The sequence below is a fragment of the Antechinus flavipes genome, chromosome 4 (genome assembly GCF_016432865.1).
Source record: "Antechinus flavipes isolate AdamAnt ecotype Samford, QLD, Australia chromosome 4, AdamAnt_v2, whole genome shotgun sequence".
Taxonomy (NCBI): Eukaryota; Metazoa; Chordata; class Mammalia; order Dasyuromorphia; family Dasyuridae; genus Antechinus; species Antechinus flavipes.
The window spans coordinates 188,823,096-188,848,969 of record NC_067401.1 but is presented as its reverse complement, the minus strand read 5'-3'; the positions used below and the strand labels follow the sequence as shown (position 1 = coordinate 188,848,969).

The 25,874-nt window shown below is 36.0% G+C and overlaps 2 protein-coding genes across 3 annotated transcripts in view; one reads left to right on the top strand and one right to left on the bottom strand.

Moving 5' to 3' along the window:
* The window catches only part of LOC127561014 (putative uncharacterized protein ZNRD1-AS1), a 48,944-nt gene extending 29,558 nt beyond the window's left edge, over positions 1-19,386 (top strand). Inside the window, exon 3 of the mRNA XM_051996088.1 lies at positions 18,214-19,386. Coding sequence (XP_051852048.1) covers positions 18,214-18,285 — 72 coding nt within the window. The 3' untranslated portion in view covers positions 18,286-19,386. The remainder of the gene's footprint in view (positions 1-18,213) is intronic.
* MOG (myelin oligodendrocyte glycoprotein) lies at positions 1,905-25,238 on the bottom strand. 2 transcript variants are annotated; one of them, XM_051996091.1, is made up of 8 exons: positions 24,834-25,238; positions 23,395-23,742; positions 10,375-10,488; positions 9,308-9,328; positions 8,655-8,675; positions 6,689-6,805; positions 6,327-6,347; positions 1,905-4,305 (listed from the first exon to the last, which is right to left on the bottom strand). In XM_051996091.1, exons 1-8 carry the CDS (start codon positions 24,916-24,918, stop codon positions 4,292-4,294), a joined length of 741 nt encoding a protein of 246 aa, XP_051852051.1. In that variant the 5' UTR covers positions 24,919-25,238; the 3' UTR covers positions 1,905-4,291. The 2 variants fall into 2 exon arrangements, with proteins under 2 accessions (XP_051852051.1, XP_051852053.1); XM_051996093.1 differs by lacking the exon at positions 6,689-6,805 and having other exon boundaries at positions 24,834-25,234.
* Between the last annotated feature and the right edge of the window lie 636 nt (positions 25,239-25,874).

Here is a 25,874-nt window from a genome sequence, read left to right as displayed (position 1 = left end):
AGAGTTTCCCTCAAGGAAAGGGGTCTTGGGACAGGCACAGGGATTATGAATAGAGGCATAAATAGAAGGGCACATTCTTTCCGATAGCATTGGAAGTACTCATTTGACTATTGTTCCCTAAGAAGAAGGTATTTAGCAGAGGAATTGATCCCTGGAATCAGGGAGAAGGCTCTGATAGAAATCAGTTTAGCTTCACAGTCCTATACTCTGAGATGGTTGTCCAGTCTGAAATCCAAATTATCCTGAGACCCATCCTCTGTAGAGTTCTGGAGCAGTCTCACCTTGCCATACCCTGTCAGAAATTCCAGTCATATCCCTGAGGTTCAATTTTCCTTATGGGCCATCCCATGGCTGCTGCCCTCCTTTGAGTCAGCTTGCCATGGTACTCTGCTTCATGGTGTTTCCCCCCTTTTCTTCTCCCCATGCCTTCATTTTGTCTGTAATCTCTTCCTTAAATAAATCCACCTTTTGCTAAAGAGACTGGACATTCTGAATTCTCCACATGACTGAACCCCAACTTTTGGTGCTTACTATCATCTGGTGTCTACATCACTCACATAATTTTGGTTCTCAAATCATATTATTTATCACATTGATGCGATTTGAGTGGTCTCAATTTCTGGTGGTCAAGTTAGTGGCAATAAGTGAGTTGTTAAGAATCCCCTTTAAATCAGCTGCAGGTTTAGGAATGAAAGAATTCACTCATTCCCGAAATATTAGTGCAAAATGAAAGTTTATTGTTGCTTAGAAATCATTTTACCAAGAGAGCGACTTCTATAGTGGCAGATCTATTGGAAAATGGAGTTTTGGCACTGAGAATGCTTTCTCAGTGGACAGAATGGTCCTGGCAAATTGCTTAGTTCATCTGCAAAGACCTTGGTTGAAAGAGGCTGTTATACTGGGTATCTTGGTGGGGGTTGGTAAGGGACAGCCCGAGCAGATCAGACCAAGTAGGGGGTGGGACAACTTAGATCAGGATTCCTCAATTGAATGAAAATTAAGAATTTCTATGGGAGTTGATTCTCACATCCTGAAAAGTTTGGACTCTGTCTCCACTCCTTGGAGTCTGGAAGATCCTGCTCAAAGGGGACACAATCTTAGAGTGATAATCTTAAAGGGAACAGTTCCTCTCCTCCTTCAACATCACCATGATTCATTCATTTTCTGTTTCTCCTAATCTATTTTGTCTTTATGTTGAGGAGAAAGACACCCCAACAAAATTAGAGTCAGTGTCATAGGTATGGTGAAAGAATTTGCACACTCAGTCTCCAAGTTAAGAGCAAAGAGTTAAGCATTATTATGCTTAACAATGGGCTAACTTCCAAAGGATTTTTGAAAAGGGAAATCTAGCAAAGAGGCAGAAGCAAGAAGAAATTACAGGGCTAATAGCAGAGGAATCTAGCAAAGAGGCAAAATCAAGGAGAAAATTTTGTAGGAAAGAGTGTTGCCATAGTTCTCGTTTATTGTCCTGACTCAGTTTCCCTAATTGTCTTGAATCAATATCCTTAAATTAGTTCTGCCTCAATCCCCTTAGTTGCAAACCCCTGCTCTGGTTCATTAAGACTGGTATAACTCAGAGATAATAAATTGCTAATGTGTAAACTCAAGATAAGACTTATCTCAGATACCTAATTGACATCTGTTTTTTCAGACATCCTGTCTCTAGGCAGACACTTTCTTACCTCCTAGTTAGTAAGAATAAGATAGAACAAGAACAAGTGGCAGCTTATCCATGAGGAATGAAGAAGTCCTTCTAGACTTTGTTCCTCTAAAAGCAGGAGGAGCTCTTAACTTTTTCTGTGCCATGGAGTCTATGGGCAATCTGGTAAAACCTATGGATCCTTTCTTAGCATAATGTTTTTAAATGCATAAAATAAAACATAGAGGATTACAATGAAAACCAATTACATAGAAATACTTTTATTAAAATATTAATATTTTTAGTTCATGGACTCCAAGTTAAGTGTCCTTGTTCAACAGGAGTGTCATGTGTTAGATGCAGAGGACTCTGTTTTCTTTTAGTGAGATGACTGAATTTCCCAACAGCAAGTTCTTTATGATCTCAAGATATAAGACATTCATATTTTCTCTTCATCAAGCATAGTACAAAACTAGGTTCCCTTAACAACTCAGGTCAGTCATTAAGTGGAACCTGCCTTTGGAGCAGAGAGTTCAGGGAGAAACTTGACTACCCAGCAGAAAATAACTTTGACTCCCATGTTAAACTCCATCATTGGAAAAAGAATATGTAGCCAGAAGTAAAAGGTCAAAAGCTTGAAGAACAGAGCAAGAAGGAAGGAGACACAGAAGCCTCAAAGATGAATGAGATGGCAGAGAGGAGGCAAAGGTTTGGAGCACTTGCTGAGAGATAAACTACAAGAACCTATCAGAAAGTGTGCATTAATCCTGGGCTGAAATCTCACGGTGCTCAGTAGTCAAGACTGGCAGTACCAGCCATTTGTAGCTCAGGGAAACGAGACCAGCTGAAACAAATCAGGTTACTTCTTTCACCTTCTGTAAAACTTTATCCAAGCTTCATTGAGTATGCAAACTGGTTAATTTTTTATCTGTTATTTTCAATTTAGATTTCATTTGCTAGGAAATCTTGATGGCCAGCAGAAAAATCAATCCATGTATATACTTTATCTAAGATTTTGAAATAGTGGATGAGATAAAAAGTCCTTATTCTAGGGAACATGGAAAATTTGGTTTGAACTGAGTGTGGACTTAGGAGCTAATTTTGGACAGCAATATTGGCCCGTTAGAAGACCAGGTCTCCTTGCATCATTTGAATTTGGGATTCATATACTTTTAGTTTATAAACTGGCAAGGACAGCAGTCAGCAAAGGGATATATGAATTCTGAATTTATTTGTCAGTCTTATAGCAGGTCAATATTGTTTTGCCACATTGTTCTAAATTAGTTCCTATGCTCCCAATGTAAGCCAAACTTGACATCCCCTTAAAATAAGAAATTTTCTCTCTTATGCTATGTTTGTATAAAGCTTTGAATACACTGTTTAGCATTTCTGCCGGCCAACAGAGTTGGTAAATAAAACCTAAATTAACAATAACAGATAAGAGAGGAATAAACTGGTACTTTATGCTAGTGAGGAAAAGTAATCTTGGTAGGATGTAGAAGGTCATTAGATCAGCCATCATTCTTTGGCTGGTAGGCATCACCCTAAGCTGTGGATCCTTGGCACGGCAGCTTTCCCTCTTGCAATTGAAGTAAATGCTCATGGCTTTTCTCTCAGCAACTAGCCTTGTCCTGCCTCAGCACTGTGTTTCCAACCCATGATTACATTTCTCTCTAGCTTCTAAGTGTCTTGCTTTCTCAGTTCTTATGTCCAGCTCACAGATTCTTTTTTTTGGGGGGGGAATCAAGATCCATCCAGTAGTCAGGCTCCTTTTCCAAGTCTTTCAAATCCAAAGGTAGTTTTTGTAAGGAAGAACACCATGGCAATAAAGACCAAGGATTCATGGCACTAAGTGCCAACAGATATTGTGGGATATCTCCTTTTAAAGGATTGATAGAACATCTGCTTTGAATAGATTGGGTGAAGGTCAGGGATTGTGGCTTTCAAAGCTCTGTGATTCAATAATATTGGTTAGTCATTGTTTGTGTCATTCAAAACATAGGTGTTTGATGACATTCAAACAAAGCATTAGACATACATTTCTTAAATCTTAAAAAAAATCACACATTCCTGTTGGGGAAGGAGGAAAATTTTGAAAACTGAAAAGTTGTCACATGGTAGCTTAGAAATATAAGATGAAAGATGTCCAAATTGATTTTGTAAGACAAAGAAAAAGTCAATATATATTAAGGGATGAATGGAAAGAAATATCTGGGGATATTTCTTGAAAGTGAGTTTGGAACTATACTGAGGATATAAAGAATGAATAGCATATCCAAAATGGCAGTCAAGTTGGAGAAGAGGGTGAAGGAAAGGCAAAAAAAAAAATAAGGGGAGTGATAGAAATGGAAAGAAAAAGGAAACTGCAGAAGGAAACAAGATAGAGAAGGATAGAGCAAAAAAAAGGAGTTAGGAGTAAAATAGAACAGAAAGAAGAAAGAATCTTTCTTGTTTTGGACCTGAGATCCAGAAAAGACTCCACAAAGGTCAATGTGAATGTCTTCTGTCTTCAGTAAGTGGATATGGAATCTTGAGGAAGAAGAGTGCTAGAGGGAGCATCTCTTTTATAGAGCAGCCAGTGACCTGTCCTCCAAGTGAAGAATCAATCTGGTCATCCTCTTCACTAGTGCTTGAAGGGGAGGCCAATATCACTCAAAAGGGGTATTCTGAAAGAAGAAGAAAACCTCTTTTGGACATAATGAATTAGATGTTCCATGGACATATCAAACTCCATGAAAGCTCAATAACTTTCCTCTCAAATACTCCCCTGTTCCTAACTTCCCTATCATTGTTGAGTACCACCAACATATTCCTAGTTATTCAGACTCATAAACTGGCTAAATTCTCAATTCCTCACTTGTACTCAACACCTCATATTAAATTGGTTGTTCCATCTTGTCATTACTACCTTTATGACACCTTTTGTAGAAGTCTTTTAATGTGAAAGCCATGTAATGTCTGGGCTGCCACAAATCTTCTACTTGGTCCTCCTACCCCAGTCTTTCCCCACTGAGGTATATCCTCTCTTCAGATGCCAAAGTGAACTTCTTAAAGTACAAGTCCCACCATGTCATTTCCTTGTTACCTCCCTCATTTATTCAAGCTCCAATGGCTTCTTATCTCAAGGATCAAATATAAAGTTCTTTGGCTGCTTCCTATCTTCCTATACTTATTTCACAATATTTCCTTCCATATACCCTATGATACAATAACATTGGCCTTGTTGCCCCCTCAAACATGACAGTCCATCTCCTATCTCATTACCTTTTCACTGGCTATTCTCCACATCTAAAATTCTTTTCCCTCTTTCCATGTCTCACCTGACTTCTCTGAGTTCTTTCAAGACTCACCTCAAATATCACTTTCTCTCTACATCCTTGAGGGCAGAAAGACCTTTCTTTCTTTCTTTGCCTCCCTAGTGCTTAACATGGTGCCTCACATAGAGTAATAAATACTATAATAAAAAATAAGATAAATGCTATAATAAAATTAATTAAATATATTAGACAAATAATATGATACATTTTTGAAAGTTTACTGAATGCTTTTTGAGCGATTTACTCTTGTTTAGTGGCATTGATTACAGAACCAGAGAGGACTTTGCATATTGTGTCCATCTAGCCATAAAAGGATTGCTTTTAATCTAGAGTAAGATCTCTTTTCTAATGTGCTGATTGTTTTTAGGACTCCCTGCCTGCTTGTCCTTTTGGGTCCCTTCTTCTCTCAGGAAAAATAGGGCAGTTGTAAGAATTTGGTAATTTATGAATTGTGTAGAAATGAAAAATTAGAATTTTAGATCTAGGAGAGATCTTCACTAGTAATAACTTAGTTCATTGAGATTATGTAACTTGTCCTAGGACACACACAACTAGTTATGCATAGAATGGTAAAGGAAGCAATCAATTGCTTTTCTAAGGGTCTTGTCTCTAATGAGAAATATGCTTACTATCTTTGTGACATTGGGTAAATCATTTGTGTGAGTTTCTGTTTTCTCATGTATAAAATGAGGGAGTCTGTGCTAGCTCTAAATCTATAACCCTAAATTGAATGAAATTTGCTACTATTACAAAAAGAGACCTAAGTAATAGATTCCTAAAATAGAGTAATTAAGGGAAAGGAAGTCTGGGTCTTCTCCCCTAGAAATGTCTCCTTACTCTTTTTTTTTTTCTGGTTATGGGAGGAGTTATTTAAAGTGAAGGAAAGGAGAATAGATATATTTTCACCATAATTTAACATAAAATTAGAAAGACTGTTAGGTTAAGCACTGGATATAAAATTATGAAGATTATCTGAGTACTTTGTTAGACAGTCACTAGTTTTATAACTCTGGCCAAGTTAATTTCTCTCAATCTCAGTCTCCTCATCTAGAAAATGGGAGTAATAATAGCACCTACCTCACAAGATTATTGTGATGCTCAAATAATACAACATATAAAGATCTTTGTAAATCTTAAAGCATTGTGTAAATATTAGCTATTATTAAATTAAAAAAAAAACCCTGCTGTATTGTATTGTACTGCACTGAAAAGATTATACTAGAAAAATCCCTGTCGTAGATATTAGGATTTCTCTGGGAACTAGAACTCCAAGCTTCAGAGGAATGAACTGGAGGAGAGGAGATGTGCATGGGAAAATGTAAAATCAAAACTCATTGAGACACATGGATGGGAAGGAACATGCAACTTACTTAGCTCTTCAAGGAATTGTCCTAAAACAGAAAGAGAAACAAACAAGTCACTGTCAAATATCTTGTTCAGGTAATTCTTAGCTTGGGCTGATTTTTCCAAAAACCTCCCTGACTTCTGTCTTTTGGGAATAGTCAGAGATCAAGCTTTGCTATCTTTCCACTCAAGAATCTAGAAATGTTTGCCCTTTTATTTTTGATAAGTATCTCCCAAGACCCTTAGGGAATCACATGTATGTATTGTGTGCATTTCTGGAAATCCAATATTCTTTAATCTTGGCCCCAAGTCCCAGCTTTCCTCTGCACCTCATTTTAAAGAGATTCTACTTTTGATTGCCACTAAGTTCCCCACTTTGACAGTCTACCTGCTAATCTTCGATGCAGCCAGTTGTAACAGATGATCATGGCAATGAGGGGTCCCAGAACTGGCACTATCACAAAAAGTGTTATCTTCCAGCAAGGCACTCTCAGGAAATGGGGATCTAAATACAGAATCACAGGATAAGAATGACAGAATCTCACTGAGGGAAGAGACCTTGGAAACTATCCTGTGACTCTGTAACTCCACCTTAATGCTTCCCCCCCCAAAAAAAATGGTTATTCAAATTTTGTGTGAAGGGATTCAACTGAGATAGAATTAGAACTTTCTTCAGTGACCTATTTCACATTTGGATAGCTCTTATTTCCAAGCATAATTATAATAACCATATCAAATGTAAATCATTCCCCAATCTTTGCCAATTTATCAAAATCCTACCTAGCCTTCAGGGTTTAGCTCAGATACCATTTCAATTCTTTTTTCATCTACTCAGCCCACAGTTATGTTTCTGTCTTTTGAACTCAGAAGGGACTTTAGTAACAATTAGAACAGATAAGAGTTTTCAAACTCTCTGCTTATGAACAGCATTGAGACCTACAAAAATCCCCCAAATCAGATTCAAATGTAATTCAGTAGTGGTGGTGGTGGTATTTTTAAGTCACATTTGACTCTCATGAACCCATTTGTGGTTTTCTTGACAAAGATATGGAAGTGGTTTTGTTCTTTATTTCTCCAGCTCATTTTATGGGTAAGGAAACGGAATCATACAGAATCAAGTGACTTTCCCAGGGTTACACAGCTAGTAAGTGTCGGCCAGAGTTGAACTTAGGAAGATGAATCTGCCTAACTTCAGACCCAGAACTATTATTTATTGTACCACCTACCTGTCCCAGCAACAAATTCCCTTACATGAATAGCATTGAGACCTGCAAAACTCACCAGATTTGAATAAAATTGAGTAATGTTTAACAAAATAAAAATACAACATAAAATTGATAATGTTAATTTGTGGTTTTCTAATTTAGTTCTATTTGACTTTGATACCACTAGTTTAGATGCCTCTTTGACACATATTAGGATCTTAATAACTGTTATTGAGTGACTGTGTGATTTGGGAGATGATGAAATTGAAATCCAGTGAGATAGAATAATTTGTCCAAGACCGTGGCCAATAAGTTTCAGAACAGGATAGGATATGGACTCAGGTTTCCTGATTCTAAGACCAGTCATAAGCAAGTCATAGGATGACTTATTCTTAACCTTATGGAGTCTTCTTCATTGTGGTTCCTTTGCTTCAGCTTGTACATAGCACCTTTGTTCACTTAATGTTTTTTCTTCTATTGTTTCTTTGTTGATCAAAATCCCATACTTGATATGATTCAAGATTTTCCTTCTCCAAAAAGTCTACTTTGATTAAGTCCATTCCATTCTGATCCCTTATCCTTGCTCCATGTCTTTACTGTGTTATAGGGAGCCAGTTTATTTTGATTTACAGAATTTTAGATAACAGTGTTGGTGTGGAATAATCATATGTATGTTCCTTCTTTATATCCAATCTGCCCAATAATCATATATATGTTACTTCTTTACATCCCATCTGACCCCACCCCAATGACCAATGCAGTGCTATATATTCAAAATGGCATATATATACACAGGAAATAATGACCAACCAAGTTTTAATGACCTCACTTTTGAAGAGTGAAATATATATTTTCCCTAGCTTACTGACCCTTATATTGATCTCTTTCACGATATATATGTATATATATATGTATATATATATATATAATATATAAAATCTGTTGAATGAAATACAATAAGGAAATAACTGTGTTCTTATGTCCATTTCCTACCATTAAGCCCCTTGCATTTATTGTCTGCCAGGGATTCTATCTCCCTGGTGCCTGAAACAGGAAAGATGAGGTGCAGCTGGTGAAAAAACAATTTTAACTGAAGACGCTGGTAGGGAGAGAGAGAGAGAGGAGAGACAGAGAGAGAAATGAACTTACCAAAAGTTCGGTGGAGATTCTCTAAAACACAAAGGAGAATAAAAGTTATTAGTTTAGGTTTGATAAACACTAGGTCCAGACTGCTACTCGCTCTTTTTAGGGAATCTGTTATCTATTTTCTTTCAATTGTTCCTGGAATTATTCAATTTTGAGAGAGAGGAAGTAATTTGGAAATAGAGTCCAGGAAAAAAATGTTTTCTCTAAAGGGAGTGGACTGGATGAGAAGGACCTCTAGTGAGACCATAGAGAGTTTTTAAAAATAATTTTCTAAACTGAAAGAACTTAGAATAGGAAAAAATTAATAACAATGTAATCTAATTCTTTCATTTACAAATGGGGAAGTTGAGGTCCAGAGAAACAAAGCAGTTTTCCAGAGTTGAAAAGCTGTAATAAGAACTTAGGTCTTTTTATTCTAAATTCTTTCTACTACTTCAAAATGTGTTGGTGAATTCAGGGCTATGGAGGAGGGCTGGAGAGACTATGAATCATCTCAGCATCTATCAGGGCATCTACATCAGCATTAATCAAATTCTGTCCTCAACTTCCTTACCCCTTCACCATTGGAATTGAAACAAAATAAGTTTCTGAGACTGATGGTAGATTTCCAGTTTCACCTTTCCTACTACAATAAAATAGGGATACACAGAACTTACCAATCTCTGCTTGGAGTTTACCTAAAATATAGAGATAGAAATAGATGTTGATTCCTGTGTAATGAGACTGAGCCCAAGATCATTTCTTCTTCCCATGTAGCATTTGTATTGATTGATATGTGATCCTGTAAATCTTCAGTTGTTTTTGTTTCATGTCTTAATGAATATAACATGAGCCACTAGTTGAGGTTACAAACTACTCAAAGGCTTCTACTAGGTAGAAGTAGACCACAACTATGAAATGTGACTTCAGGAGCATACAACATACTGCTTCACTTTTTTGTCTTTTTGACTAAGGCCGAAAAATCCATACTTTTGTGCTGGAGCCAGCTCAAACTGGAGAAAGCCTATTCTGAAATTTTCAGTGTGAACATTTACAACTCTGAAATTGACAAAAGCTGTAAATTAGGACTTGATTTTTTTTTATTTTATTGAATATTTAGACTTAAGTGGTTGAAAAAATGTTAGTAATATAGATTTAAAAGCAGATACAGCACAAATTTTTGTCATAGATATTTGCCAGTTTTACATATTCACCCCTGCCTTTGAACTTCAATATGATTTCATTAAAAAGGATTTTAAGTAGGACACAGTGGGAGATTCCAAAATTAATAATGTATATTAAGAGGTAGAATATGAGGGTAATAGATTGGGAGTCAGGTGGAAAGGAAAGCCCTAGGCAGCTGGGGAAAAGACTTCAGAACTGAAAACTGGGATTGTGACAAAGCAAACTTTGTTTATTTCATAATTTTGCCAACATCAAGAACCATATATTTTCCTTTTATTTCACTATATAGTACTCAGTTTAGAGTTTTGTACATAGAGGATACAGATTGTGACAAAGCAAACTGTTTATTTCCTAAGTTTGCCAACATCAAGAACCATATATTTTCCTTTTATTTCACTGTATAGTACTCAGTTTAGAGTTTTGTACATAGGGGATATACAGGAAATAATGACCAACCAAGTTCTAATGACCCCATTTTTGAAGAACAAAATATATATTTTTCCCCAGCTTACTGACCCTTATATTGATTTCCTTCATGATCTATCACGTACTATAATACCTCTCAGTCTGTGCTGCATGTAGAGAAAACCAAGGCCAATAGTGATTTGCAGGATAAGAATAGGCAGGACAGCAATTAGAACCAGCATTCCAGGGTTAATCCAATAAAAAGGATCTGAAATAGGGAAGAGTACTGAAGGTTAATTTTCTGGCAATCAAAGTTCTAAAACTGCTACTGTAACTACAAGAGATCCTAAAAGATCATTTCACTTATCTTTCTGCCTTTTAAAAGGAAATGTTTAAATCTAGAGAGTCCTTTAGAAATCACCTACTCCAACTATTTACAAATGCAGAAACTGAATGAAGCTACTGGTCCAAGTTCATCTAGTTTATAAATATAAGAGATCTAAATTCAGTCAGTCAATTAGCATTTATTAAGCAACTATTATATACTGGGAACTATGCTAATTGCTCAGGGATACAAAGAAAGGGAAAAACTCAACAAATATGGTTCTTGCCCTCTGGGAGCTCACAGTCTAGAGTTGCAAAGAAAGGCTTCCAAAGATGATGGCAATTTATCTGGGATGTAAAAGAATGCAGGGAGAAAATCTAGGGAATGTTTTTCATGTCTAGGAAAACTAAGGAAACACATGTAGATATAGCATTTTACATGTCATTGTTTCACCCTCTCAATTCTTTAGAATTAGATTACTTTCCAATAAATTTTTGTTCTATTATCTATGGTCCTTTTTATTACATGTAATTTTTATTGCATCATGATCTGAAAAAGATATATTTATTATTTCTTCCTTTCTGCATTTGATTGTGAGGTTTTTATATCCTAATGCATGATCAATTTTTGTATAGGTGCCATGTACCACTGAGAAGAAAGTATATTCTATCCCCATTCAATTTTCTCTAAAGGTCTATCATACCTAACTTTTCAAAAATTCTATTCACCAGTTTAATTTCTTTTTTTTTTTTGTGTGTGGTTAGATTTATCTAGTTCTGATAGAGAGAGATTGAGATCACCCACTAGTATAGTTTTGTTATCTATTTCTTCTTTCACTTAAACTTCTCGAGGAATTTGGATGCTATGCCATGTGGTACATATATGTTTAGTATTGTTATTACTTCATTATCTATGCAACATTTAGCAAGATGTAGTTTCCTTCTTTATATCTTTTAATTTGATCTATTTTTGCTTTTGCTTGATTTGAGATCAGGATTGCTACCCCTGCTTTTTTTTTTTTAAACTTCAGCTGAAGCATTATAGCTTCTATATGTATCTCTCTGCTTCAAATGTGTTTCTTGTAAACAACATATTGTAGGGTTCTGGCTTTTAATCCAGTCTTTTATCTGCTTCCATTTTATGGGAGAGTTCATCCCATTCACATTCACAGTTAAAATTACTATTTCCTGCAATCCTATTTTTCTCAAGTTATAGTTTTCTTTCTCCTTTCCTTCCTCACCAGTGTTTTGCTTCTGACCACCACCTCCCTCAATCTGCCCTCCTTTTTGTTTCAGCCCTTTCCACTTTTCTTATGCCTTTCCCCTCTTACTTTTGTCCTCCCTTCTGTTAGCCTCCCCCTTTTCTTTCCCCTTTCCCTTTTACTCCCTTGTAGGATGAGAAAAATTTCTATAACAAACTAAGTATGTATGATATTCCTTCTTTGAGCCAAATCTGGTGAGATTAAGGTTCAAACAATGCTCACTCCTTTCCCTTCTTTCGCTTAATTGTAATAGGTCTTAATTTACCCCATTTACCTTTCCTTTCCCTTTTTTCCTACTATAATCCTTTTTCCACCCCAGTTTCTTTTTTATATCATCACATTAAAGTCAACTTATACTTATGGCATGTCATCTTATTGATGGACATAAATGAAAACATATTTGATCAAAGGAACATTTATAAAGTGCTTATGCAGTGTCTAGCATATAGATGTTTGTTCAATTAATTCCCCACCATGAAGATACTTGCAAATTTTGTACCACTTTCTGTTGCAGGGGATGAAGAGCTAAATAAAGTCTCCTTTTTCTTTTTGTAGCTGACATTTAGATTGCACTTTAAGGTTTGCAAAGTATTTTATACACCTTATATATTACATTAAGTTTTCCAAATCAAATAAGCATATACTTTGATACTCAACAACTTTAATGTAAATTTTATTAATAATTAATAATTTTATTAGAGAATCAGAAGGTGATGTTCATAGGGAGTACTTAAATGCAATTTAAAAAAAATCTAAGGATTTTATTAGACTGTGATTTTAATGAGTAAACATTATGATAAAACATCATTCGAGGCTGCAGAAACATAGCTTCTAGGAATCAGGAAGTGATAGTTCCACTGTACTCTATTCTAATCAAACCATATCTGGAATACCATATAGAGTTTTTGATATCATATTAGAGGAAAGGTACTGATACTCGAGTACTCAGAGGAAAGTAAATAGAATAATGTGGGTCTTGAGTTCATGTCATATGAATATTGGCTGAAGGAATTGGAGGTATGAAGTCTAGAGAAGAGATCACTCATGTCAGGACATGAAAGATGTGTTCAGATATTTAAAGGGTAATCATGTTGAAGAGGAATTAGGTTTATTTTGTTTGGTTCCAGATAACAGAACCAGGAGCAATGGGTAGAAGTTGCAAAGAGGCAAATTTAGACTTTTATTAGGAAAAACTTCCTAATAATCAGAGCAATCCAGAAGGGAAGTGGAAGTAGTGGGCTTCTTTTTGAGGTCAAGCAGAGGCTGTGTAACCACTTCTCAGGTAATTTAGTGGAATTTCTTGTTTTTTGGGGGTATAGTTTGGAATATATTAAGACTGAGATCTCTTCCAACTCTGGATTTCTGTGACTCCTGTAATATGTTACTATTACAATACTTGATCCATTTTCTGGTACACTGTCATTAAGATTCATGTGAATTCACATGCCATTCATGTGAAGTTGTTTAGAGATAGAAGAGAAGGAAATGAATGAATGAAAGAAATGAGGGAAATGAAAGAAAAAACTTATGTTAACTATTAAAAAGATATAAGCTATTGCTGCTCTTATAGAAAACCATTTTGATGTTTAAAGAAAATAGGAAAATTTTTGTGTCAGTAAAAACTTGTGAGGTATATATATATATATATATATAAAGAAACAGCTTTCAGGTGAGATTTAGGTTATTTTGGACAGAAAATAAATTGTGGCATAAATATAAAAACTCAAATTACTATATGAATTATGTGGAATATGTTGCTTGTGAACAGTGTGATGATGCTTTAAAGAGGCAGAAAAAGAATTATTATTAAAATGAACAGAAGTGAGTACAAAAAATGCAGGTTTAAGGACACAATTGTATTGGATATATTGGACCATACTGAAGACTTACATCTGCATGGGAATACAGTATCTCTACTCAATCTCAATAATGTCTCATTGCAGTTTGCATCCAATGATTTAATTACTATAAAAAGTAAAATTTTTTTAAAATGAGAAATTTTAAAAAACTGCATGGTCAGAGCTCTGGCAGTTAGAATCAGTCAACTGACAGACTTCAACTGATTCTTGATTGGTGAAAAAGAGAATTGATTACCTTGACTAAGAGCCTCAGGAATAGTTGTTGACAAAATGAAGCTTCTCCTAAGAGCTTATTGAGCTCTGCTGCCATCTATGGTTGAGAAAAAATTGAAGCAAAATCCCAGAGCAACTACTTTTTACCCAGATTTTTTTGCCTTGATTTAAAATGATCAACTGGAATTCTATGTGCTGCTGTGAGTTTTGTTCTCTTCAGAAGATATAACATCTGGGTGAATGCACATAGAGGTAGCCAGTCTGATGAGCTTAGTATTCTGGCATAAAGGCAATTGCTATTCCCATTGAGGTTAACACTTTCTAAAATGTCCTTTTAAGTGTGGTTGTAAATTGTAAGAACTTATAAATAAAACATTCCAGTATAGTAGAAGATTTATTTAGTTGGAGAATGGTAAGAACCAGCAGACAAGCAGTTAACAAAAACAATTTTTTTGTTGTTCAAATGATCCTGAAAAGACTAATTATATTAAAGTTTGAATTTCAGAATGAGTTACCCAATCACAAAGACTTTCCTCTATCTCTGCTTCTATGACAGATTCCTATGTATGTATCTACTTTTCCCTATACAAACTGAACACATTGACAGGAGAACAGGCTCAAATTTTACCTACAGAATGTAATACAGTTTATCATTTATGTGCTTAATTTTATATATAATGACAAGTTGTATTTATATAATCTTTTAAAGTTTGAAAAGTATTTTACATATATTAACTCATGTAATGTAAAATAGCATAATTATTTCTTTTACCTTTTTTCTAAAAAAAGGTTATATTTGACATTTAAAAGTGTATTATTATGAATGACTGGTTGTAAAAATAGAAAAATCATATCAGTGCGGGGTTCACAATTGAGAGTTATGGATAGATGCTTGAAGCTGGAGTCAGGAAGTCCTGAGTTCAAATCCAGTCTCACTTACTACTCACTTACAGCTTACTAGACTTTGGGAGTTACTTTACCTCTGTTTATTAATAATACTAGTAATAACAACTACTACATACAAAACACTTACTACATTCCAGGTTTTGTGTTAAGAATTTTTAAAAGTTATCATCTCATTTGATTTTCACAACAACTCTGGGAGATAGGCTCTATTATTATCCCTGTTTTACAGATGAGGAAACTGAGGCAAGCAGATTTATAAAATGAGGATAATGATAAAATCAAATTAAAAGAGAAATTAACTAATATTGTCAATAATAACCCATATAGGAAAAAAACTAACTTAATGAAAAATGACATATAGGTGGATGACTAGCCCACTAAATGCATATATCTATATGTATACACATGCACACATCTAGGTATGTACCGTGTTTCCCCGATAATTAGACTTATCCCGAAAATAAGCCCTCCCCTTACTGTGTAAGATTCCTCTAAAATAAGCCCTCCCCCGAAAATAAGCCCTATTGAGATTGCTACTGTAGTGAAGGTGATCCCCCTGCGCTACATGCTACATTACGGTACCCTCTGTATGCACCGTTCCCCCCCACCCCTCACCCCGGGTGAAACGCACGCCATGCTCCGAGCTGCATCCAATCAGAGCTGCAGCAGTGAGCGCGTCATCCTGTTCTTCCCCAATGATTTGCTTGTTGGCGCCATTGAGAGCAGTGCCGCGGAGGAGAGCTGAGGCAGGACAACATAAAAACCCGGTATGTAAATGGGAGTGAGGGGGCATGATGGAGGATAAAAGGGGCATGATGGAGGATAAAAGAAGAACTCAGGAGGCATGATGGAGGATAAAAGAAGAACTCAGGGAGCATTATGGAGGATAAAAGAAGAACTCAGGGGGCATTATGGAGAATAAAAGGGGCATGATGGAGGATAAAAAGGGCATGATGGAGGATAAAAGAAGAACTCAGCCAACACTCACTGCGCTAAAGAAATGAAGAACTTCCTTGCAGAGAGAAGAATAGATCAAGTAATGATTCCTGCAGGAATGACTGCCTATCTCCAGACCCTTGATATTGCAATAAACAAGCCATTCAAGGACCATTTGCGCATGGAAGTCAATGACTACATTGGAAATAGAATGGAAAGAAATCAGCATGGAAACTTTGTGAAGCCCTGTCTGCAAGAAGTCGTGACTTGGGTGAAGAAGTCATGGGATAAAATTACTGACAGCTGTGTCGCCAAGGCACTACGAGCAGGTTACCTGGACAAGACATGTTCATTTAAAGAGAGCTATATTGCTGGACATGACAGATTGGGTCCACTTCTTCTGAAGGAAATAGAGGCGCAAGACATCCAGGACGGAATTCAGGGTATGGACACTTATGACGATGTTGTTGAAGAAGATGACATGATCATTATTGAATAAAGGTACTTTTTTTGTTCACATTTACCTGTTTATTAAAATTGCTGTCAATGTTCATTAAAATAAGCCCTCCCCTGAAAATAAGCCCTCTGGTGTTTTTCTGTTCAAAAAATTAATAAGAATTCCCTTATTATCAGGGAAACACGGTATCTTTCAGGAACAACACATAGACAGAGTTGAAGAAAGAATTAAATGAGAAAAAGAAATCTCACTGGATTGCACTTGCATGATTGTATACTTCCAAAATAATGCCTGGTCCAAAAACTCATCTTCTCAATTTAAATGCTCTTCTATGATAATGCATGTTGAATACTGGAACATCACAATTTGCAAAGAATAAGAACTATAAGTGACTCAAGGGCCAACGACAAGACATTGCAAGTAGCAGGTAGTGTTTAGCTACTTATGACTAATTACTCTTCTCCCAAGAAGTGGTATAAGAGATATCACCAGGGAAATGTGTCATCAGAAAAGGAAGTGCACTGGTGAAGTGAAAATAGTAGAAGAAAACAGTTGTATATACTGTATTCCTTTGGTTCTAGTAAAATGTAAAAAAAAAAATCTAGAAGAACTCATCCAATGTGTTGGGTGGGTTCCCTTTGGAGAGTTTAAAAATGTGAGAGGGAATTCACAGAGAACAGCACTGGATGAGAAGGCATGACTAAGATTATTGCACTGAGGGAGGAAATACCTGTATCATGACATGATAGGTTTCTTAAAATTCTTCTCTCTACAGCTTAAGTTTCTTTTATTCTGTTTCCAAGAAGAGAATACAGCTCTTATAATGAGGTTATCATTGACAAGTGGCTGGGATTACAGGTCATTCACTTCCTCTTTCTTTGACCTAACATCCTCAAAAGTAAAATGAATTTAATGTTTCTTGTAAGCTCCTTACATATTTGTTTAAAAAGTCAAAAAAAGACTATGAAGATTTGGCTCTGCCTTTTACTTCCTCTATTATCAAGGGCAGGTCATTGAACCTCATTAGTTCTCAGTTTTCTCAACTATAAAATTTGGAGATTGGAATAAAAGCTTTCTATAGGGGCAGCTGGATGACACAGTGGATAGACCCCTGAAGTCAGAAGGACTTGAGTTCAAATTTGACCTCCAACACTTAATATTACTAGTTGTGTGACTCTGTGCAAATCACTTAACCTCAATTACCTTGTAGAGAAAAGAAAAAAAAAAATCTCTAGGGTCTCTTCTAGAACTAAATCCTAGCAAAGCATTTATTATTAATTATTGGCTCTTTTACTTTGCAGTTTTTTGTTAATATCCAGAACAATCTGTATTCTTAATTTAGCATGCAGTCCATATAGCCCAGTGGGGGAGCCTTTTAAAACCAAACTAATGAGCAACCTTCCTGTAGGCAGAGAGTACAGAGGAGAGGAATTGAGCAAGCAGCTGGAAAAGCTTCACGGTATGGTATCTTTTCAAATTCACCTGTACAGAACACATTTCTATATAAGACTTTTTATTTTGTTTCTATTTCCATATCTCCAAAGGAGCACACAGAAATAGTGCTTTGTTGGCTTGGGTACAGTGAATCTTTACCACAAACTATCATTTCCACTGCATTTATTAAGAACCTTCTCCATGCCTATAGAAGTAATGCTGCTTCTGGTCACTATACAAGTCACACTTTTTATACAAAAGAACATAATTATGTCATGCTTTGCACCATATGTGGGGAGAGAAGAGTAGGAGGTAGTTCTTGTTATTGAAGTTCTCACTACTCTTTTTTCCTGTTCTAGAACACCATTTACTTTTTAATTTCTCTCTCTTCTCTCCAAATCATCATAATCACCTAGCAGCTGACTTTCACAATAATTCTCTTGAGATAGGTGGGTATGATCACAGTCATTTTACAAATGAGAAAACGAAGGCTGAGAGAGGTTAAAAGACTTGTGCAGTTTGACAAGGTAATAAGTATCTGAGATTGGATTTTTTAACTCTTATGTTTTCCTGACCCCAAATCCATCTTGTTATCCTTATAGTTAACTGCTTTGAAACAAAATACAGGACACCAAATGATCCAGGGGCATTTGTCACTCAGGTTGTGGAAATGACAAACCACAGAATACTATTGGACTCCGGAAAAAGCCTGCATTGCAGTCATCCTTAAATATCTTTCAAACCCACCCTCCCAAGTACTGCCACCTGAATTGGGAATTCTGATCCTTCGAATTCAAGATGGAGATGATAACAAGGAAGACCCCAAAAGGAGTTTCCAAGATTGTTAGCTAAATTCAGCTCTGAAAAAGAAAAAGAAAAAAAAAGCAGCAGAAAGGGATAAATCTGGAAATAAAAAAATCTAAAAGGAAGCAAAAAACTAATCAAAGTGACTAACTAAGAAAACAGAAAAATGATTTATTTGCCTGCTAAAAATGGAGAAAAGTAAAAAATAAAAAGAATCCAGGCCCTGATTCAATAAAAGAGGGGGGAAAGAAAAGTAAATTTGAATGAAATCTTATGCCGCCCTTTTCTGTGTTTTTTTTTTTTTTTTAATTTAGTACAAGGAAATCTGACCATGTCATTCCCATTACTTAATAAACTAGGATGAAATATATACTCTTCTTTTTGGCTTTCAAAATCTATCTATTCTTCCTCTTCCCATGCTTTATGGTCTAATTAAACTGGTTATCTTACTATTCCTCACACAAAATATTTTCTCTTCCATCTTTTCACAACTGGTCATCCCACATGCCTGACACACACTCTGTCCTTACCTCTACCTCATGGCAGACTCACCTCAAGTTCCACATTCCCTTCCCTGATACATCTGCTCCAAAATCATTAGTTTCTCCTGATACAACTGCTAGCAGTTGTCCTCTTTTCTCTTTATATTTATTAATTTATAAATACATATAAGCATAAATACTCAACAGAAGGTAAGCTCTTTAAGGCAAGAACTATTTTCTTTTTGTTTTTTTGATGCTCATTGTCTAACAGTGTGTGGCATATAGTGGGCCTTTAATAAATGTTTGCTGAATGACTGACTGATGATCCCTCCTCCTTATTTTTCTATACAATTCAGAAGAATATTTTTAATAAATGCAATGGTTTTTAATAATTATAGAAATATATTTTTAAAAAGATGGAATCCCATCTCATCCTTCCCCCTTTTAAAATATATTTATATAAATATAAATTCTTTTTAAATGGGGAGAAATAAGATACTGGTTATTTTTTGTTTTATATAACCAGAAGTTAATGGAATATCCATTAAGGGATCTTTATCATTTACTTGACATCTCATATATAGTTTTTATATTATACTAAATGAAAAAAGACACAGATTGCAATTTAGAATCATGAGCATGAATTTTAAATGTCTTAACATTTTAAGTATCTCTTCTCTGTGCCCATCTTGTCTTATGGTAGAAAAGTTTTCTAAATAAAACTGATGAGGGCAAGGGTACCAAAGAAGAGGTCAGGAAGGAATGGATGAGGTTTCCTTGTTCTCCAAGGCCTGAGTTTGTAGCAAAGGGATTTCGCTAAACTCAAAGACTACAGTAAAAAGCTTTCATTGTTAAGGAAAAACACCAAGACAGATTCTCTTGGTGGGCATATCATTCTCAAGAGAGAAGTGATCTGCCAAGAGACATTTTCTGAAGACCCATTTTATACATGAGTCTAAGAATTAACATCCGGTCAGACTTCCTCCAAGCACTTATGCAGGACCATTTGGGTTTGTATATCAAAGGACACATTTTCTGAAGACTCATTTTATGCATGAATATAAGAGAATCCTGTCTCCAGAGGATGCAAGACCATTTGGGTTTGTATATCAAAGGACACATTTTCTGAAGATTCATTTTATGCATGAATCTAAGAGAATTCTGTCTCCACAGGATGCAAGACCATTTGGGTTTGTATATACATTTTGTTGGTGAGTTTACATAACTTTACAGGGATGTCTCAGTTCAAGCAGAATTTTACTCTCATCAAAACCAACCCCTGATGTTGGAACTTCCTCAGAATTATGTGTTCACTTCAACTTGTTGTTATGGTAGTGGTAGTTCAGAGCTCTTTTTTAAGAAAAATAATTGATATTTAAATATTGCTTTAAAGTTTTCAAAGCACTTTTTGTACATTATTACAAGCATTTACTACTTTATGTGCCAGGAAGTATGCTAAGGAATGGAGAAGGGAAAAGAAAGACAAAACCCAGTTCTTAACCCTCAAGAAGCTCATAGTCCATTGGGGGAACACAATATACAAACAATGATGTACAAACAAGATATATGCAAGATAAATTGGAGATGATTAATAGAGAAACGGCATTAGAATTAAGAGGGAGGGGCAGCTAGGTGGGACAGTGGATATGAAGAGGAAGGGAAACTATTCCCTTTACTGAAACTGTGTTCCCTTTAAGATTATCACTAAACTGTATTGTGTCCCCTTTTTGATCTCAGAGATCAGAATCTCCCAGACTCTAAGAAGTTTAGAGAAGGCCCATCTTCCCAGGATAAGAGAAGCAAAACTATTCAAGGGTAACTAACTCTCATAGATCTTTTTGAAATTCTAAATTCTCATTCAATTGAGAAATCCTGGTCTGATTGGCTCAGGCTGTCCCAGCCTCCCACCAAGATGCCCATATAGCAGGCTTCTTTCAGCTCAGCTTGTTGCAGAAGGCCCAAACAATTTGCTAGGATCCTGCCCGCTGATCAGTGTAAAATTTCATTTCCCAATAGGATTCTGACACTATAGAAGTCAGTCTCTTAGCAAACTGGTTTCTATCCAACAATAAACTTTTATTTTGCAATTAATAATTCGGGAATAAGATAGTTCTTTTACTTTAAACCTGCAGCTGATTAAAGGAGATTTTAACAACTCTCTTATTGCCATTAACCTCATCACCACTGGGAACTGAGGGAATTCAAACCTCATCAGATACAGCACCAGCCCTGAATTCAGGAGGACCTGAGCTCAAATCTGATCTTAGACACTTAACACTTCCTAGTTGTATGACCCTGGGCAAGTTACTTAACTCTAATTGAAAAAAAAAATTAAGAAGAATTGGGAAAAGTTTCCTATATATGGAAGAATTTTAGCTGAAATTTGAAGGAAGCCAAGAGGCTGAGTCAAATTATGTTATATAGTGTTTGAGGAAAAGCAGAAGAAGGTATCCAAATTCTCTATGGGGGGACGGGGAGTAAGATGTAAAAAACTGGAAAGGTAAGTGAGGGGGGAGGTCAGTTTATGAAAAAGCTTTAAAATCCAATCAAAAGACTTTATATTTAATCTTGGAGATGAAAGAGAACCGATGAAGTTTATTGAATAGAGAGGAGAGGGCTGACATGCTGAAATCTGCACTTTAGGAAGATCAGTTTGAAAGCTGAGTGGAGAATAGACCCTAGGGAGAAAGACTAGCCAAAAGGCTATTGCAATAGTCTAGGTATGAGGTGATGAGAGTGAGGCAGGATGGTAGAAGTATCAGAGGAGAGAAGGAAACACATGCAAGTTATTAAGGAAGGGAAAATGGACAAAACTTGGCAACTGATTGTATTTGGGACACCTAGGTTGTAAGCCTGGTTGCCTGGGAAGACAGTGGTGCCTTTGAAAGTAACTGAGAAGTTGGGAAGAGGAAAGAGCTTGAAGGATAAAATGATAAGATAATGAGTTTAATTTTGGAGATGTTGAGTTTAAGAAATCTGCAAACTATTTGAGGCAGTCAGAGATGCAAGACAGGAAGAAAATGGTGATTAGGGCTTGATAAGTAGATCTGAGAATCATTAGCATAGAGTTGAATTGAAATCCTGAGAACTAAAGAGATCAAAAGAAATTGTATTGAGAAAAAAAGAGAAAAAGACCTGTAACAAAGCCTAGTAGGACACCTGGTTTAGCCAGCAAGATTTAGATGAAGAACTAAAGGAGATTTAGGAGAACTCAGACAGGCAGGAAGAGAACAGGACAGAGAACACCGTCCCAAAAACCTGGACAGAAGAGAATATGAAGGAGATCTCATTTGAGTTTCACAAAAACTTTATGAGAAGAAACGGATTCAGAGAATTAATCTGTCCATTTAAAGCTTGTAAGAGTTTGGTTCTAAATTTTAGTCTTCTTCAATCTGAATTTAATGCTTTATCTACTATTTCAAACTGTCTTTACCTTGTAACATTTTACAATTTAGAAAAAATCTATATCAGAGATTAAGAGTTGGAAGAGAGTCATATTGTTCAAACCTCACATTTTACAATGATGAAATTGGGGTAGAGTTTTAGTCACTTGTCTAAGATCATATAAGTAATAAATAGCAGAACTGTGATTCAAACTCTGGTTCTCTTACTCCAAATCAATCCCTATTTACACTAAATTATCTTGATTCCAAGACTTTAGGCCAGATTATTTCTGCTGATATTTGCAAAAGTCTGGAAATCATTATCTTGTGTGGAAAGAATTTGATTTTATTTAATACAAAGTTAGTAGCACTTTCTTTGTAGAAGACCTAACAGCTTTCTATATCCAAAATACTGGTACTTGCTATCCTTTTCTAAAGGATCATTGCCTCTTAGTTTAATCTTGAATAGCAGTTTTAAAAAGGAATACATTTACATGGTTTTTAGATTTTTTTCATAATAGGAAATTAAATAATGGGAATCAAAGAAATAAAATCTTGGCCAAAAATAAAAATAAAATAAATAGTGCAGGGAATGGGAAGGAGAAACATATAGGTATGACTTCTTCCTTTCCTCCTACTAGATTCAGAATATTTCTTTTCATCTGTTAATTCCCTCTGGAGAAACTATATGTTAAATTTATTTTTGTCTATAGTTCCTGCAGATTAATAACAATTTCTAGTAATGTTCTCAATAACCTGCAACTCCACTAAAATAACTTGATATAATATGGCATTCATTGTGACAAATTTGTGACAAAATTTGACTAGCATATGGATTGAAGTTTTGTGAATTCTATCATTATTCATTCACAAATTAGAACAAAAACACATTTCAAAAAAGAAAATGGTTGCTTGAATGATTTGTGGCTTTGTTCAGCCTATATTGATATAAATAATTGTAAACTGATTATATTTGCAATCATTTGCTGTTTTATATTTTTATGCCCTTACTATTCATTTTCTCCATTGATTCATTTATTAGAAGATGAATGAAATTTCAAAATAAAATATTGGTTACCAAAAATATAGCATTTAATTTCAAATAATGCCTGACCTTCCACCTTCAGCTCCATTGCTGCCTCCTCTTGGTATGAATGATCTCGGAAGAAACAGGTATATCCTCCCTCATCAGAGAATCTCACATGCTGGATCTTTAGGATCATCTTCCCTTCTCCTATGGCCTCCTTCAACAGTACTGTTCGCCCTCGATATTCAGGTGCTTGCTCTCCATCTTGATCCTTCCCATTTCGGTAGAGGTGAACCACTCTAGAAAAGGGGGGGCGATACCAGCCCACTTCCATTCCTGTAGCATTCTTACTAGGTGAAAGTCGGCATGGTAATTCAATGTCATCCCCTACCAAGGCCCGGATTGGATGAGCTGGTCCTATCACTGAGAATTGTCCTGTTCAGTGAATCAAGAAGATGAAATTAAGGGAAAATAAGTGAAATTTCAGCATGAAGGCATACGTAGCTGCTGCAATAGGGGAGGAAGAAAGGGATCTTAAGCTTCTACTTCCTCCCCCCACCGCCACCCCCCACCCTTCTCTGTCTCTCTCTTTCAGTCTCTATCAATTTCAAAGGATTAAGATGCCTTGTGATTTTTTGGCTTTAAATAATTGCTTTTGCTGTTTCAGAAACTAAAGTGCTTTTTTGGTTACTTCTTTCAATTCAAACTCCTTAGCCCAACAATGAAGAAGTTTTTTCCCCCTGAGACAATTGGGGTTAAGTGACTTGCCCAGGGTTACACAGTTAAGAAGCGTTAAGTGTCTGAGGCGAGATTTGAATTTAGGTCCTTCTAACTTCAGGGTTGGTGCTCTGCCCCACTGCCCCAACTAGCTGCCCCTGAAGAGTCTTTTTATTAGCTGCTCCTTCCCATCAAACAGCTCTCATTTTTTCTCCAGTTCAGTTTCTCTACTCTAACTTATCCAATCTACTCCTTTTTCATACTCCATTTCAACCTTCAAGACTTTGCTCACATAATCCTGCCCACTTTAAATGCCCTCCTTTATTAACTCATTTCTCCCTTCTTCTTTCAAACACACTTCATTTCTCTCCTACAGCAAAACATCCTACTTTATTCCCATTCTGATCTTTACTCTGCATTTTCATAAGCACTTATAGATTTAGATTCACTATATTATTAGATATTTTGAATATGTTTTACTTTATCATTGATTGCTTTACAAATCCTCTTACAGGTTTATAATATTTGTCCTCAGTTACATGATAAGCTTCCTAAAGGTAAAAACTATGCGGATTGGACTGGGAGATTACTAAGGGAGGTGGTCCTCTTCCATTAGATTTGAGGATCAGAGACCACCCTGTGTTTTATTCTTTTTCTTTTTAAATCTCTTTACTATGTCTAATAAAGGGCCTTGCTTTAAAAAAGAAAGCAACTAGTGGAATATAATGTTAGCTCTCAAACATGATGTAGAAATGGATCTCATCCCTCGAGGTCTCCTTGGAGAGAAAAAAGGAACAGAAATTTCTTACCTGAGTAGCTGGAAGGAAGCTGGAGAAGGAGGAGGAAGAAGGAAATGAGGTAAGCTGGCAAAGAGGATCCTGGCAAATTCCACATCTCCACTGATACCGGAAACAGGGAACTAAATTATAGGAAACTATAAAAGTACAGAGTCTCAGACACATGTCCCTTCTGCCTACTGAAAAACTCTGAAGGGATGCTTTTAGAAAGTAGTGTCAACTCCAATTGCCCCCCCCTTCCTACACTGCAGCTGTGCCAATGGGATTGGCCCACATAATCCTAGAGCCAACACAAAAGAGCTACAGAAAGGAGGGAAGATGGAGTGCTTTCTCCTCTTTCCTATCGAAGGAATGGAACAGACACTGCCTGGTACTGGGTCTCTGACTGTTGTCAGAGGCTTGGGCATCTCATCTGCCAGATGAAATTTCTCTTCTTCCCTGCCTTCTTCCCTGTGGCCTGCTCAGGATGCTGTGAAAGTTATAAGTAATTAGCTGGGAAACTCTATTTGACAAAGGTTTTCTAAAGCCTGCAGAAGCTAAAAAAAGTCATCATGCTCATATCTCAGTAAATTACATCATCTAAAATCTAAGTTTCTCTTTCTGTTTTGTTAAGTGAAGTAGATGGGGAAGAGAGGGAAGAAAGTATATTCTGAGAGACATTGGTGTGTTTGCTGGAGCCAGCTTGTACCGACTTAGGGAGGTGATTGCTTAATTTTCAGTGTAGATATTTATATCTCAGAAATTAGAAGGCACAGACTGTGCTAAAAACCAGAACTTGATTTATTGTGCTTTAAAAAAAAACTGTTTAGACTTAAAAATGATGGAGAAACTATCAATAATATAGATTAAACTTTAAAATGTGTTGTATATTTATATCTGAGAGCTGATGGTTAAACACTTTTCTGTATGTCCCTGCTAGGAGATCTTTTAATATACACACTTTTTGAAATTATCCATTAGCAATGAGAGTGGGGAGAAGGGCAGGGAAGGGCAGAAGATTTCCCAAAAAAAATTACAGAAAAGGTTGGGACTGCTGTTTGTTTTTCATTATTT

What these genes read in the sequence shown, in the direction of transcription:
- MOG (XM_051996091.1), bottom strand. Translation starts at nt 24,918, where the DNA reads ATGTGGAATTTGCCAGGATCCTCTTTGCCAGCTTACCTCATTTCCTTC. An exon ending in GCTTCCTTCCAGCTACTCAG is followed by an intron (nt 23,743 to 24,833) that starts GTAAGAAATTTC and finishes TTCACTGAACAG; the next exon opens with GACAATTCTCAGTGATAGGA. An exon ending in CATGCAGCACAGACTGAGAG is followed by an intron (nt 9,329 to 10,374) that starts GTATTATAGTAC and finishes TCTATATTTTAG; the next exon opens with GTAAACTCCAAGCAGAGATT.